At 41.0% G+C, this 16,518-nt stretch overlaps 1 protein-coding gene and 1 long non-coding RNA gene across 2 annotated transcripts; both read left to right on the top strand.

The window, feature by feature from the left end:
* The first annotated feature begins 1,318 nt into the window (after positions 1-1,318).
* LOC115247995 (uncharacterized) lies at positions 1,319-5,383 on the top strand. The gene is made up of 4 exons (XR_003887030.1): positions 1,319-1,468; positions 3,767-3,869; positions 4,169-4,247; positions 5,215-5,383. It is a non-coding gene; the product is annotated as an uncharacterized lncRNA (long non-coding RNA).
* A 4,649-nt stretch (positions 5,384-10,032) lies between these two features.
* Positions 10,033-16,380, top strand: LOC115247992 (ferric-chelate reductase 1-like). The gene is made up of 8 exons (XM_029831228.1): positions 10,033-10,235; positions 11,936-12,038; positions 12,338-12,416; positions 13,294-13,485; positions 13,940-14,065; positions 14,591-14,726; positions 15,032-15,190; positions 15,724-16,380. The coding sequence occupies exons 3-8, from the start codon at positions 12,357-12,359 to the stop codon at positions 15,771-15,773; spliced, it is 723 nt and encodes a 240-aa protein (XP_029687088.1). The 5' UTR covers positions 10,033-10,235; positions 11,936-12,038; positions 12,338-12,356; the 3' UTR covers positions 15,774-16,380.
* The last annotated feature ends 138 nt before the right edge of the window (positions 16,381-16,518 follow it).

Below are 16,518 nucleotides of genomic sequence, written 5' to 3'. Positions count from 1 at the left end.
GCACAGAAAGCAGCAAAGACTGGGTCCATCCTGCACGGGTTCCTCAGTTCAGGAGTCACCCAGGCAGTGCTGCAGTAGAGCTCAGCTGCTGATGAGGCCCTCATGATGTCTGTCAAGTCATTGTTGCCACAGCCCCATTTCCCCAGTTCCCTCCTGCCCCAGTAATTTCCCACTCTCCCTGCCTCTGCTCCACTCTACCTGCCAGCCACTCCCACCCCGTCAGCTCAACTCCACTCACCTGCAGCACAGCTGCAGCTTATTCCCAACCAGCCCTGCTATCAGCCTCCCCTGCACTCTGTCTTTGCCAGATTGTTCTTCTGCTTTGATGCGAGACTTTCCAGCGTGGTTTCCCTGCCGGATTCCCCGTTACCGACCCTGCCTGTCTCCGTTCTGCCTGCCTCGCCTGTTCCCCGGACAACCTACCTGCTTTCTGCCCCTGACTACGACTTCTGCCTCAGCGTTTCTGGTTCCTGTAGGGGTGGGCAAGTGAAGCCTCATGAAGCACTGAGGCTTTCCGAACAATTGTGTCGAAAAAGATTCAAAGCTTCGAGACTTCAGTGACGGTGACATCTGGTGGACAGCTGAAGCCATAGCAACGTCCAAAGAGCATGACTGGAGCACTGGCACCGTTTCAATCCCACGACACTAATAAAAGTTAATTGTGTGCTCGTCCAGGGGTTTTGTTCATTCATACCAAATAATGATTATAGCGTCTTTACAATAAAATATGCAGATGCTCTCCCCCTTACTCTAAAACATATTCAAGATTAACCCAAAGAATAAATGCAAATTATATTAAGGGTTCAGTGTTGGTTAAGGGTTCATTGAACACTTTGAGATTTATTTAAAAACTACTAAAAGTCCCTAACAGGATTAGAGATCCTTCCTACTTTGCAAATGATCATGGTGTTTGAATTCAGAAACATTATTTTTGTATGTGTGAAGTGTTTTGAAGGAAAACCTTTAAAGATAATGGTTTGTCATTTGTCCTATGTTTGATTTGGAATGATTTTTCACAGAAGCAGAAAAGTTATTTGTCCTCACAAACTCTAGAACGTCGATTATTGGTGGTACTCGCCATGAAACTTGCCAAAATACTCTAACTCTCACTCTCCAAATCTCTATCTCCTCACAACCCAACAATTTCGGAGCATATTAATGCATCTTATATAGCTGATATGCCATCAAACCACTCAAATCTGTCTCAGAATGCATTGAAACGCCATGAGCCAATGACACACACTGAAAGGCTGAGCCAATGAAAGGCTTTGAAACATTTATCGGTCACGTGACACTGGTGTTTCGAATCACTGCGCTTCGGGAAGAGTGACACAAGCTCCGAAGCCTCGGTCTCATTTGCCATCACTAGGTTCCTGTCTGCTCAGCTGGTTTTGACTTCTCCGCCTGGCCCCGACTTCGCTGCTGCTCGTCCCCAGTCTGCTCCGCTCCATCGTCAGCCTCCTCTCCTGTAAGACCCTTTCTGTCACTCCTGCCCACTGTCAGCGGAACTGCACGGTTCCGAGGATTTACGTCCTTCCCCCTTGGTTCCGCATCCTGGCTCTGCTCGACCCACTCCCCGAGCCTGCAACCCATAGACTTTGTGCGGGCCCGGAGCCTGAAGAACGGACTATTTCCTGTGTTTCCTTGTCTACCTGAGTTCCTGTTTGCCCGTGTGCTAATAAAAGTCATTACCACGGCCCAGTTTTCCAAAGTGCTGCTTTTGGGTCCTAATCGCACCCGTCACAATCAGGGTCAAGTAGGTACATTTTGTGTACCTACTTGCTCAGCAGTCGGTACCCGAGTAGGTACTATTATGAGAATGTCGGTTCATGTTTATGCACCTATTGGAGTCACGAAAGCAACGGGTTTCAAGAGGCAAAAACCGCTGTGTGTTTCCTATTTTTACAAGATAAATAGTAAAGGCTACCAGCAAGGTGATAGTCTGATCCAACAAGGTACAGATGTTTTTGAGCTTTGTGGCAGAGGAGAGTAGATGGGCCAACAGGGTGTGGACCAAAATCAGGTTTTACCTGGAAGTCTTGATACAGTCCTCTGAACTGTGTTCTGTTCTCTGATGTCAGCTAACATAGGTGAAACCACCTCTCATTCCTGTGGTTTGTGTAGAACTGCCAACCCTGTTCTGCTGTCAGTGCTTTGATGAACCAAAGTTGTTTTTTTTTATTAATGAGGAATGTGAACATAACTAATGGAGCAGTGCACTTTTTTACTTTTCTTTAGTGCATCTTGAATGTTTCAGTAGAACATCAGAGTCAATCATGAATGCAGGACAAATTAATTTAATGACAAATAAAAATCGAACCTGTGCTCTTTGAGTATGAGTAATTATTGATCTCATAAGATATTCAGCACATACATACATAAAAACATGTATAAAATGGAATTTCTCGAGTACTTAAAAGTCTACTAACATACATTTCCTCTTTTTTTATTAGTATTACAACAAAAAAGTGAGATGGAGTCTAATATATGAAAATAAAATATGCAAGATCATCTTGAATTACCTTGAAAAACTTTCTTTAAAATGTTTTTGTTCTGTTTTTCAAGAAAATAGACATAATAAAATGTCTGTGTGGATTCTCAATCATCCAGGTCATAGTTAATAAAGAGAAATTAAAAGACTAACAAGAACACACAATAGCAACTGTGACAGCATGCCTTCAAAACTCTCATTAACGTTCCCTCAGATGGCTGTCTGACTTATGACATCAGTTCCAACACACCAGGAATGTTCATTACGTTGAAGGTCATAAATGCCACATCTGAATGCACACTTAAAAAATATGGACAAAACCATTCAAGAACATATTTAATGCCGCTTATTACTTTAATTATTGCTACATACTTGTGTAATCTCGTGCAATTTGATTACATTTCTTTTTCTGATTCATATTGTATCAGATGCTATGGCAAAGCTTTTTAACTTATGGAGATAATTTGACCAATAATGGTTCTGTTCCTTTGTTGCACTAAAGTCTTCTTGCAGAGCCAAATGTGATTTATGTATTGTTGGATCGCAATACCTTTGTGTGTAGCTGCTAATCCGCGTGTTCTTTGAATGAAGACTTAAAGAAGAAAAATACCAATTTCAAAATGTATTTTAACAATAGAACCAATTCGAGATACAAATATTACAGAGCTCCGGGCCAGTTCATAACCCTAGCAACAACAGAGTCAATTGCCAGGGCACGAAGTCTGACAACCTAACTATCCCTTGACCCAGTCTTTTATAGTAACACACATACAAATTCACAATGTTCATACAATCCAATCCAGATCCCCTGCTGGGATGACCTCGTCCTCTTCCTCCAGTCCCATTTGGTGTTGGTAGAGTCCTTCTTTTCCATTATTTTCCCAGGTGGCCAGATCAAAGTTCCCATTCTTCATGCAAATAAGATCGTCAACCCCAGCCTGATGCCCTGTTTACAATGATTGTTTAACACCCCCTGCCTGACTGGTCCTGAGATTACAGTAGAACAAACAACAATCCTGTAAATGGAATGTCTCTGTTCTTTATTACATTTGCTAATGAGTCTACCTTGCCTAACTTCTAAGAGAAGACAGGAACATATGGTGAAACCCATAACAACAAAATAAAGACAATTCTCAACAGTATGAAGATTCCATGTAGTTTAATCTTTAAGCTTTGATCATTCTTTTCATCCCCTAACAACTACTTCCTGATTTAGACACCTTCCAGGTAGGCGGGCAGGTACCTCTGAAATTTTCTTTCTCTCTTGATGCACAGACCCACCCATTCCTGATTTTAAGCATCGCTGTAGGACTCATCTGCCCTCAGAGAAGCAAAAACTTCTACAGGAAGAACGAGTGTCAGAGCTGAAAGATCAACTGTAAGAGCCCAAGTAAGACTATTCCATGAATGCTTGTTCAGATTCAGAACCAGTCAGAATAATGTTCAGTCCAGGTAATGTTAACTGTAAATGGATCCTGTGAACTCTCACATCAACTATTTTAAAAGTTAATTCTTAGGTCTGCAAATGAATCATCACGTCTGAATGTGTTATTTTTAATAATCAACAATTTTTTTGACAAAAGTCTATTGAGTTGATTTTCTTTAGGGTTCAGTGCTTCTATTGAATGAGATAATATTTGTTGGAGTATAATCAGATGATTGATCATTTCATTTCAGTTATTTTCAGTCTGTAAGAATGGAACGAGGACGTGTCCTGCTGTTTGCAGCACTGATGATCTACACAACCTGTTCGACGGTTGGTTTATTCATTTATAAATGTTGTTTTCAGACTGAGACTTTTTATTTCTAAGTATGTTGGTAATATTCTACTAGACTGTTGTTGACCATTCTCAACTTTCCTAAATGTGTTCTAGCATTGCACCGACTATCAATATTGAATTATTACCATACTTTTCAATGTCCTCTGAAAGTTTTAGTCGTCTTTTTACATTGACTTAGTTTTTCCGCTGCCGCCTCCAACGTTGCACCATTGATGCCAAGATTACGGGCAGTAGCTCTAGTACCTCCGTTGACGGTCAGATCGATTGTCTTTCATTTAAAAGCTCCATCATATGCAAAATGAGTATTGTCTTGCATAATCTTTTCCCGCATGTCTGTCTCACTTTTGCGTTTACTGCTAGAGAGTGGCCCCCACTGGCTGTTAGCCAGTAAAATATATACATTAGCCATACGTCTGTGAAGATTCTCAATCATCCAGGGCATAGATACCCAAGGTAAGTTTTCTGTGTCAGTTGGACTGTTTTTCTTCTCAAAGATGTTTCTCCTTCGATCCAGAAGGCTTCTTCAGTTCTGAACTTCCTGGGGACAGAGCTTGAAAATATAGCCCTTGTAGACCATTAGCATGCTAATGAACTTGGTGGTCACCAGAGAGTCATTGGCAGGGTCGTTGGTAGGGTCGTTCACCTAGTCTCAGTTGGTGTGTCTCCCCTTTGTCTGCTGGCTCACATGGTGGTGAGGTCTCCTGGAATGGTGTGAACGTTAAATTAGCCATACCATTGTATCGGCTGCAGGATTCCAAATGTGTGAAAAAAGCTGCGTCTTATAGTCCTACAATGACGGTAATATGTCATGAAACATCACCAAAAATGGTTTTGATATGTTTGTGATTAAAAATCAGACATGACAACCCAGGAATAATTGACAATACAATATATTTTCTCTCAACATTTTTGTGATTTGGTGTATAATTGTGTTTTTCTCAGTTGAAGATCACCAGAGATGGTTGTGGAACTACCGAGCTGTGTTTGGCATCACCAGATAATTGTGATCCTGCTGGAAACGACAGCTGTATGTTTGTATCTTTTGAATTTGTTCCTCCAGCCCCTCCAAATGTGAGTAAAGTGATCTTTAGACTCAGGGGAGATAGCGGTTTCTTCATAACAGTGGGACTGACCCAAAATCCTTCACAGGTAAGTCAAATATCATCAAATGTTTTATTTAGGTGGAAATGAAAATAGTTGTATTTCAATATTTTGAGATTTCAGGAGTGAATCAGAGTTTAGAGTGTGCTATACAGTTTACCACAGCACTGAGTAGGTGGGCCTTAATGATTCAAGTTGTAGGGTCGGAGTTTATTCAGAAATTCTATAATTGCTGGACGTCGCTTCTTGTGATGACGTTTCCAACAGGTATCTGGTTGGTGGTCTGGATGACTTAAGGGGCTTTTAGCTTTGTCTTTAACAACAAAACTAAGATTATGGTCAAATAACAAAGAAGCCAGATCAAACTTTCCATCTCTTTTCCACCACTGACTGAATCATATTTATTGATGTATTTAATGAAGTCAGTGATACTAATGTTGATGTTCACTATGGTTATATTACTTTTTAATCATGTCTTTGTCTCCGTGCATTACTTCCTAAGGGTGAGACCGAATTCTTTGCATGTATAGCCTCTGCATTGGGCCTGGGTGGCGTCATCTCCACGAGAGGATTTCTATATATGATTAGAAACAACACCGACAACTCAACTAAACCTGATATTTCTAAGGTAAAATGTCTTTATACATGTGGAATAATTAAGATTCATTTACTGTAATTCATGATTGTTTTTTTTTATATTGTTGAAGCAAAATGACTAAAGACAGAAGGAGATAATACAATTAACACTTTGAGCTACGATTTGCTACAGATAAACCTTCGCAAGGTTGATTCTGCTTTAATAAAGATTTAGAACAATGACCAGTCAGCTAATATCGCTCAAGGCTGTTTCTTTAATTATTTCCATGAAAAAAGACCAGGTACGGGAGACTTTGAGTTGAAGTTTAAAGGATAATGATGCTTGAACTCATAATAACGAGCTAATCATCTGCTTCTGAAAAAGAATTAGTATCAATGATCAGCAGCCTAAACTGTTGGAAATAAATGTGAAAACAGAATCTGGCCAAAAATATGTTCTTTTTAAGGGCCAACAAAACCAATTTTCAACATCTTTTCTATGATGTGTATCTATAACATGTTGATTTCTCATTTCTGTAGTTTCCTTCTATTTTATATCTTAATGTTTCATTAACAGACCTTTGAATCCACTCAGCTCGAAGTTGTTGGAAATATCGTGAAATGTCAGTTCTCACTGTCAGGTCTAAACAGCTCCTCAACCAGGGGGAACAATGACCTTGATTTCGTCGTAATCCTGGGAAAAGGAGCAAGCCGTGCGTATACAGAATAACCATGTTGGTTCACACTAATATTGTTCATCAGGGCCTTTTGACAGGAACTGTGATGATTGATGTGATTCAAGTCTTTATTCATTGTCACATGGAATGAACCTGTCTTTGAGCAACAGCTAACTGCATTGCCTGAAAACACAATTGAGTCAAACCACCACAATGAATTCTAAAGAAAATGTGACTTTTGTTTAAACATTTTGAAAAGTGATTAATATTAATATCTGTGGAGCAATTAGCAAGTGTTCAGGTATTTATGCATGTTGTCCCCTAATGTCTTACACTAACAGGAGAATTTAGTCCCCTCAGCATTGATCTCACCACGGGTCTCCTGGATCTCTCAAACCCACGAGCCAATATCCCCACTACAACTGCTCCAACCAGCATGGTTTCCACCAACACCAGCATGGTTCCTACAGCAGCAGCCAGGGGGCCTAATCAAATTCATGGTAAGAACTTCACCTTCACCTATTTGTGCTTCAATCTCAATTAGATGCTCTAATCCAGGAGGAGAAATTTGCCTCCATGACATCTAAGTCCAGTAACCATCTATTCAGCTGCAGGGTAACAATACATGTGCTGCTGTTGGAATAAAAACTGGCTGAAAGACTGGGAGGGGTCAAGGGTCAGTACTTATCTTGGCGGCTCAGTGTTGGGCACAGTCACCAGACAGGGAGAAGGTTCTGTGCTCTGCTGTGTGACGTGCACTTTGTCCGTTCATTACAGTTTTCGAGTACTAAACTAAAGTTTGAAGTGGAGACGTGAGCAGTAACAGACTCCTAGAGTCACGACCACGATCGTCATCCATTAATGCAGACATAAAGCCCAGAGACCATATTTACAGTAAAAGTCTGAACAAAATCAGATGTTTGTAAGGTGACCAAGATGTGTTTAAACTATTGTTGATTGACCTGATTTTACAGGGGTCAAAACTGACCTTTGACCTTTCTGATCAAAGTCCTTTCTCTCTGGTCTCTGGCAGCCCTGTTGACCCTCAGTGCCCTGATGTTGTCTGTCATGCTGAGAGGCTGAAACATCCAGGAGAACATTTTCACCCACGTGAATCTGATGAAGACTTATGAAGACTCATGTGTTGGATTTATTTCTGTGTACCAGAGGGTAGAAAAGATTTGATTCTGAACTTTCTTCTTCTTTATTGTCTTTTTGCTTTTGAGCCAGTGATTGGGCCACCAGCTCCTTTTCACACTTTGTAACGAAGTCAAACAGTTAAACTGAAACTGCGAAAGCCTTGTAAAACCAACATGAGCCTTGAAGTCGTGGGAGCGTTCACACTACATGTCTGTCCATCAGTAGGCGTGGCTGACTGCTTTAATTGGTCTCCAAACAAGGTTTTGTATTGAAAACTCACACAGAGTGATGCAAGAATCAAGTTTTTCACTGTAAACACGGCTGTGGACCAGAAAAGAGCCCTCTAGCTTGGTTGTGCATTACTATGTCCTCAAAAAAGAAAAAGAAAGAAAGACGATGACCTCTTTGTTGTTGCTCTGGTCATGTCCCCCTTTTGCACCAGCCCCTGCGTCTGCTCGCATCGGCTGTTGCACGTTTTGAATTGTTGCAACCCAACGACCCATCAACCACCTGAGATATCCAGTTTCTGTGTGTGACTCACAATCGACTCTTGTGTTTGAGGTGTTCACACTTAACCATCCCGCTGCTGCTGAGCGACTGTCTCACCCCAATTTGGGGGAAGAGAACAAAATCCAGTCAACTATGAGTGGGCTAAAATCATGTAGTGTGAACAGGGCTGAAGGTGCCAGCCGAAACAGTCTGGAAGAATAAAATGTGGTAATGGCCTTTTTCTGATACAAATTTAGAATAACAGGTTTTTCTTGAGGGAGTTGGTATAAACATTTTTCTTGATACCTCGTCGAAATAAAGTTGAAACTATTGTTAACCTGTAAGTCTGATCACTTTTTTAAACATCATTTTCCCTTTAATTACATCACAAATGAAACGTCAAATATTGACAACTCTCAAAGAGTTTATGCCTGGGAGGCTAACAGGGCGGTTGACCTCCTGTCAAGAGCTGTGTAACGAAGGAGACGTGTTGGATGATAGCAGGCACAGAAAGCAGCAAAGACTGGGTCCATCCTGCACGGGTTCCTCAGTTCAGGAGTCACCCAGGCAGTGCTGCAGTAGAGCTCAGCTGCTGATGAGGCCCTCATGATGTCTGTCAAGTCATTGTTGCCAGAGCCCCATTTCCCCAGTTCCCTCCTGTCCCTCTGCCCCAGTAATTTCCCACTCTCCCTGCCTCTGCTCCACTCTACCTGCCAGCCACTCCCACCCCGTCAGCTCAACTCCACTCACCTGCAGCACAGCTGCAGCTTATTCCCAACCAGCCCTGCTATCAGCCTCCCCTGCACTCTGTCTTTGCCAGATTGTTCTTCTGCTTTGATGCGAGACTTTCCAGTGTGGTTTCCCTGCCGGATTCCCCGTTATCGACCCTGCCTGTCTCCGTTCTGCCTGCCTCGCCTGTTCCCCGTACAACCTACCTGCTTTCTGCCCCTGACTACGACTTCTGCCTCAGCGTTTCTGGTTCCTGTAGGGGTGGGCAAGTGAAGCCTCATGAAGCACTGAGGCTTTCCGAACAATTGTGTCGAAAAAGATTCAAAGCTTCGAGACTTCAGTGACGGTGACATCTGGTGGACAGCTGAAGCCATAGCAACCTCCAAAGAGCACGACTGAAGCACTGGCACCGTTTCAATCCCACGACACTAATAAAAGTTAATTGTGTGCTCGTCCAGGGGTTTTGTTCATTCATACCAAATAATGATTATAGCGTCTTTACAATAAAATATGCAGATGCTCTCCCCCTTACTCTAAAACATATTCAAGATTAACCCAAAGAATAAATGCAAATTATATTGAGGGTTCAGTGTTGGTTAAGGGTTCATTGAACACTTTGACATTTATTTAAAAACTACTAAAAGTCCCTAACAGGATTAGAGATCCTTCCTACTTTGCAAATGATCATGGTGTTTGAATTCAGAAACATTATTTTTGTGTGTGTGAAGTGTTTTGAAGGAAAACCTTTAAAGATAATGGTTTGTCATTTGTCCTATGTTTGATTTGGAATGATTTTTCACAGAAGCAGAAAAGTTATTTGTCCTCACAAACTCTAGAACGTCGATTATTGGTGGTACTCGCCATGAAACTTGCCAAAATACTCTAACTCTCACTCTCCAAATCTCTATCTCCTCACAACCCAACAATTTCAGAGCATATTAATGCATCTTATATAGCTGATATGCCATCAAACCACTCAAATCTGTCTCAGAATGCATTGAAACGCCATGAGCCAATGACACACACTGAAAGGCTGAGCCAATGAAAGGCTTTGAAACATTTATCGGTCACGTGACACTGGTGTTTCGAATCACTCCGCTTCGGGAAGAGTGACACAAGCTCCGAAGCCTCGGTCTCATTTGCCATCACTAGGTTCCTGTCTGCTCAGCTGGTTTTGACTTCTCCGCCTGGCCCCGACTTCGCTGCTGCTCGTCCCCAGTCTGCTCCGCTCCATCGTCAGCCTCCTCTCCTGTAAGACCCTTTCTGTCACTCCTGCCCGCTGTCAGCGGAACTGCACGGTTCCGAGGATTTACGTCCTTCCCCCTTGGTTCCGCATCCTGGCTCTGCTCGACCCACTCCCCGAGCCTGCAACCCATAGACTTTGTGCGGGCCCGGAGCCTGAAGAACGGACTATTTCTTGTGTTTCCTTGTCTACCTGAGTTCCTGTTTGCCCGTGTGCTAATAAAAGTCATTACCACGGCCCAGTTTTCCAAAGTGCTTCTTTTGGGTCCTAATCGCACCCGTCACAATCAGGGTCAAGTAGGTACATTTTGTGTACCTACTTGCTCAGCAGTCGGTACCCGAGTAGGTACTATTATGACAATGTCGGTTCATGTTTATGCACCTATTGGAGTCACGAAAGCAACGGGTTTCAAGAGGCAAAAACCGCTGTGTGTTTCCTATTTTTACAAGATAAATAGTAAAGGCTACCAGCAAGGTGATACTCTGATCCAACAACAAGGTACAGATGCTTTTGAGCTTTGTGGCAGAGGAGAGTAGATGGGCCAACAGGGTGTGGACCAAAATCAGGTTTTACCTGGAAGTCTTGATACAGTCCTCTGAACTGTGTTCTGTTCTCTGATGTCAGCTAACATAGGTGAAACCACCTCTCATTCCTGTGGTTTGTGTAGAACTGCCAACCCTGTTCTGTTGTCAGTGCTTTGATGAACCAAAGTTGTTTTTTTTAATTAATGAGGAATGTGAACATAACTAATGGAGCAGTGCACTTTTCTTTAGTGCATCTTGAATGTTTCAGTAGAACATCAGAGTCAATCATGAATGCAGGACAAATTAATTTAATGACAAATAAAAACCGAACCTGTGCTCTTTGAGTATGAGTAATTATTGATCTCATAAGATATTCAGCACATACATACATAAAAACATGTATAAAATGGAATTTCTCGAGTACTTAAAAGTCTACTAACATACATTTCCTGTTTTTTTTATTAGTATTACAACAAAAAGGTGAGATGGAGTCTAATGTATGAAAATAAAATATGCAAGACAATCTTAAATTACCTTGAAAAACTTTCTTTAAAATGTTTTTGTTCAGTTTTTCAAGAAAATAGACATAATAAAATGTCTGTGTGGATTCTCAATCATCCAGGTCATTGTTAACCAAGAGAAATATAATAAAGAGAAATTAAAAGACTAACAAGAACACACAATAGCAACTGTGATAGCATGCCTTCAAAACTCTCATTAACATTCCCTCAGACTGATGTCTGACTTATGACATCAGTTCCAACACACCAGGAATGTTCGTTACGTTGAAGGTCATAAATGCCACATCTGAATGCACACTTAAAAAATATGGACAAAACCATTCAAGAACATATTTAATGCCGCTTATTACTTTAATTATTGCTACATACTTGTGTAATCTCGTGCAATTTGATTCCATTTCTTTTTCTGATTCATATTGTATCAGATGCTATGGCAAAGGTTTTTAACTTATGGAGATAATTTGACCAATAATGGTTCTGTTCCTTTGTTGCACTAAAGTCTTCTTGCAGAGCCAAATGTGATTTATGTATGAAGATTCCATGTAGTTTAATCTTTAAGCTTTGATCATTCTTTTCATCCCCTAACAACTACTTCCTGATTTAGACACCTTCCAGGTAGGTGGGCAGGTACCTCTGAAATTTTCTTTCTCTCTTGATGCACAGACCCACCCATTCCTGATTTTAAGCATCGCTGTAGGACTCATCTGCCCTCAGAGAAGCAAAAACTTCTACAGGAAGAACGAGTGTCAGAGCTGAAAGATCAACTGTAAGAGCCCAAGTAAGACTATTCCATGAATGCTTGTTCAGATTCAGAACCAGTCAGAATAATGTTCAGTCCAGGTAATGTTAACTGTAAATGGATCCTGTGAACTCTCACATCAACTATTTTAAAAGTTAATTCTTAGGTCTGCAAATGAATCATCCCATCTGAATGTGTTATTTTTAATAATCAACAATTTTTTTGACAAAAGTCTATTGAGTTGATTTTCTTTAGGGTTCAATGCTTCTATTGAATGAGATAATATTTGTTGGAGTATAATCAGATGATTGATCATTTCATTTCAGTTATTTTTAGTCTGTAAGAATGGAACGAGGACGTGTCCTGCTGTTTGCAGCACTGATGATCTACACAACCTGTTCGACGGTTGGTTTATTCATTTATAAATGTTGTTTTCAGAATGAGACTTTTTATTTCTCAGTATGTTGGTAATATTCTACTAGACTGTTGCTGACCATTCTCAACTTTCCTAAATGTGTTCTAGCATTGCACCGACTATCAATATTGAATTATTACCATACTTTTCAATGTCCTCTGAAAGTTTTAGTCGTCTTTTTACATTGACTTAGTTTTTCCGCTGCCGCCTCCAACGTTGCACCATTGATGCCAAGATTACGGGCAGTAGCTCTAGTACCTCCGTTGACGGTCAGATCGATTGTCTTTCATTTAAAAGCTCCATCATATGCAAAATGAGTATTGTCTTGCATAATCTTTTCCCGCATGTCTGTCTCACTTTTGCGTTTACTGCTAGAGAGTGGCCCCCACTGGCTGTTAGCCAGTAAAATATATACATTAGCCATACGTCTGTGAAGATTCTCAATCATCCAGGGCATAGATACCCAAGGTAAGTTTTCTGTGTCAGTTGGACTGTTTTTCTTCTCAAAGATGTTTCTCCTTCGATCCAGAAGGCTTCTTCAGTTCTGAACTTCCTGGGGACAGAGCTTGAAAATATAGCCCTTGTAGACCATTAGCATGCTAATGAACTTGGTGGTCACCATAGAGTCATTGGCAGGGTTGTTGGTAGGGTCGTTCACCTAGTTTCTGTTGGTGTGTCTCCCCTTTGTCTGCTGGCTCACATGGTGGTGAGGTCTCCTGGAATGGTGTGAACGTTAAATTAGCCATACCATTGTATGGGCTGCAGGATTCCAAATGTGTGAAAAAAGATGCGTCTTATAGTCCGACAATGACGGTAATATGTCATGAAACATTTTTGTGATTTGGTGTATACTTGTGTTTTTCTCAGTTGAAGATCACCAGAGATGGTTGTGGAACTACCGAGCTGTGTTTGGCATCACCAGATAATTGTGATCCTGCTGGAAACGACAGCTGTATGTTTGTATCTTTTGAATTTGTTCCTCCAGCCCAAGTGATCTTTAGACTCAGGGGTGATAGCGGTTTCTACACAACAGTGGGACTGACCCAAAATTTTTCACAGGTAAGTCAAATATCATCAAATGTTTTATTTAGGTGGAAATGAAAATAGTTGTATTTCAATATTTTGAGTTTTCAGGAGTGAATCAGAGTTTAGAGTGTGCTATACAGTTTACCACAGCACTGAGTAGGTGGGCCTTAATGATTCAAGTTGTAGGGTCGGAGTTTATTCAGAAATTCTATAATTGCTGGACGTCGCTTCTTGTGATGACGTTTCCAACAGGTATCTGGTTGGTGGTCTGGATGACTTAAGGGGCTTTTAGCTTTGTCTTTAACAACAAAACTGAGATTATGGTCAAATAACAAAGAAGCCAGATCAAACTTTCCATCTCTTTTCCACCACTGACTGAATCATAATTATTGATGTATTTAATGAAGTCAGTGATACTAATGTTGATGTTCACTATGGTTATATTACTTTTTAATCATGTCTTTGTCTCCGTGCATTACTTCCTAAGGGTGAGACCGAATTCTTTGCATGTGTAGCCACTGAATTGAAGGTGGGTGGCGTCAGCTACGGGAATCCATTTCTATATGTGATGAGAAACAACACCGACAACTCAGCTAACCGTGATGATTCTAAGGTAAAATGTCTTTATACATGTGGAATAGTTAAGATTCATTTACTGTAATTCATGATTGTTTTTTTTTATATTGTTGAAGCAAAATGACTAAAGACAGAAGGAGATAATACAATTAACACTTTGAGCTACGATTTGCTACAGATAAACCTTCGCAAGGTTGATTCTGCTTTAATAAAGATTTAGAACAATGATCAGTCAGCTAATATCGCTCAAGGCTGTTTCTTTAATTATTTCCATGAAAAAAGACCAGGTACGGGAGACTTTGAGTTGAAGTTTAAAGGATAATGATGCTTGAACTCATAATAATGAGCTCATCATCTGCTTCTGAAAAAGAATTAGTATCAATGATCAGCACCCTAAACTGTTGGAAATAAACGTGAAAACAGAATCTGGCCAAAAATATGTTCTTTTTAAGGGCCAACAAAACCAATTTTCAACATCTTTTCTATGATGTGTATCTATAACATGTTGATTTCTCATTTCTGTAGTTTCCTTCTATTTTATATCTTAATGTTTCATTAACAGACCTTTGAATCCACTCAGCTCGAAGTTGTTGGAAATATCGTGAAATGTCAGTTCTCACTGTCAGGTCTAAACAGCTCCTCAACCAGGGGGAACAATGACCTTGATTTCGTCGTAATCCTGGGAAAAGGAGCAAGCCGTGCGTATACAGAATAACCATGTTGGTTCACACTAATATTGTTCATCAGGGCCTTTTGACAGGAACTGTGATGATTGATGTGATTCAAGTCTTTATTCATTGTCACATGGAATGAACCTGTCTTTGAGCAACAGCTAACTGCATTGCCTGAAAACACAATTGAGTCAAACCACCACAATGAATTCTAAAGAAAATGTGACTTTTGTTTAAACATTTTGAAAAGTGATTAATATTAATATCTGTGGAGCAATTAGCAAGTGTTCAGGTATTTATGCATGTTGTCCCCTAATGTCTTACACTAACAGGAGAATTTAGTTCCCTCAACATTTCTCTCATCACGGGTCTCCTGGATCTCTCAATCCGAGGAGCCAATATCCCCACTACAACTGCTCCAACCAGCATGGTTTCCACCAACACCAGCATGGTTCCTACAGCAGCAGCCAGGGGGCCTAATCAAATTCATGGTAAGAACTTCACCTTCACCTATTTGTGCTTTAATCTCAATTAGATGCTCTAATCCAGGAGGAGAAATTTGCCTCCATGACATCTAAGTCCAGTAACCATCTATTCAGCTGCAGGGTAACAATACATGTGCTGCTGTTGGAATAAAAACTGGCTGAAAGACTGGGAGGGTTCAAGGGTCAGTACTTATCTTGGCGGCTCAGTGTTGGGCACAGTCACCAGACAGGGAGAAGGTTCTGTGCTCTGCTGTGTGACGTGCACTTTGTCCGTTCATTACAGTTTTCGAGTACTAAACTAAAGTTTGAAGTGGAGACGTGAGCAGTAACAGACTCCAAGAGTCACGACCACGATCGTCATCCATTAATGCAGACATAAAGCCCAGAGACCATATTTACAGTAAAAGTCTGAACAAAATCAGATGTTTGTAAGGTGACCAAGATGTGTTTAAACTATTGTTGATTGACCTGATTTTACAGGGGTCCAAACTGACCTTTGACCTTTCTGATCAAAGTCCTTTCTCTCTGGTCTCTGGCAGCCCTGTTGACCCTCAGTGCCCTGATGTTGTCTGTCATGCTGAGAGGCTGAAACATCCAGGAGAACATTTTCACCCACGTGAATCTGATGAAGACTTATGAAGACTCATGTGTTGGATTTATTTCTGTGTATCAGAGGGTAGAAAAGATTTGATTCTGAACTTTCTTCTTCTTTATTTTCTTTTTGCTTTGGAGCCAGTGATTGGGCCACCAGCTCCACGATGACCTCTTTGTTGTTGCTCTGGTCACGTCCCCCTTTTGCACCAGCCCCTGCGTCTGCTCGCATCGGCTGTTGCACGTTTTGAATTGTTGCAACCCAACGAGCCATCAACCACCCGAGATATCCAGTTTCTGTGTGTGACTCACAATCGACTCTTGTGTTTGAGGTGTTCACACTTAACCATCCCGCTGTTGCTGAGCGACTGTCTCACCCCAATTTGGGGGAAGAGAACAAAATCCAGTCAACGACCCTATGAGTGGGCTAAAATCATGTAGTGTGAACAGGGCTGAAGGTGCCAGCCGAAACAGTCTGGAAGAATAAAATGCGGTAATGGTCTTTTTCTGATACAAATTTAGAATAACAGGTTTTTCTTGAGGGAGTTGGTATAAACATTTTTCTTGATACCTCGTCGAAATAAAGTTGAAACTATTGTTAACCTGCAAGTCTGATCCCTTTTTTAAACATCATTTTCCCTTTAATTACATCACAAATGAAACGTCAAATATTGACAACTCTCAAAGAGTTTATGCCTGGGAGGCTAACAGGGCGGTTGACCTCCTGTCAAGAGCTGTGTAAT

The sequence above is a fragment of the Takifugu rubripes genome, chromosome 22 (assembly GCF_901000725.2).
Source record: "Takifugu rubripes chromosome 22, fTakRub1.2, whole genome shotgun sequence".
NCBI classification, from domain to species: Eukaryota; Metazoa; Chordata; class Actinopteri; order Tetraodontiformes; family Tetraodontidae; genus Takifugu; species Takifugu rubripes.
Note: the sequence above shows the minus strand (reverse complement) of the source record. Positions and strands in the feature narration are given on the sequence as shown.

Coding starts and splice junctions, on each gene's coding strand:
- LOC115247992 (XM_029831228.1), top strand. CDS start 12,357: ATGGAACGAGGACGTGTCCTGCTGTTTGCAGCACTGATGATCTACACA. Junction 13,486..13,939: donor TGACCCAAAATTTTTCACAG/GTAAGTCAAATA, acceptor TTACTTCCTAAG/GGTGAGACCGAATTCTTTGC. Junction 14,727..15,031: donor CCTGGGAAAAGGAGCAAGCC/GTGCGTATACAG, acceptor TTACACTAACAG/GAGAATTTAGTTCCCTCAAC.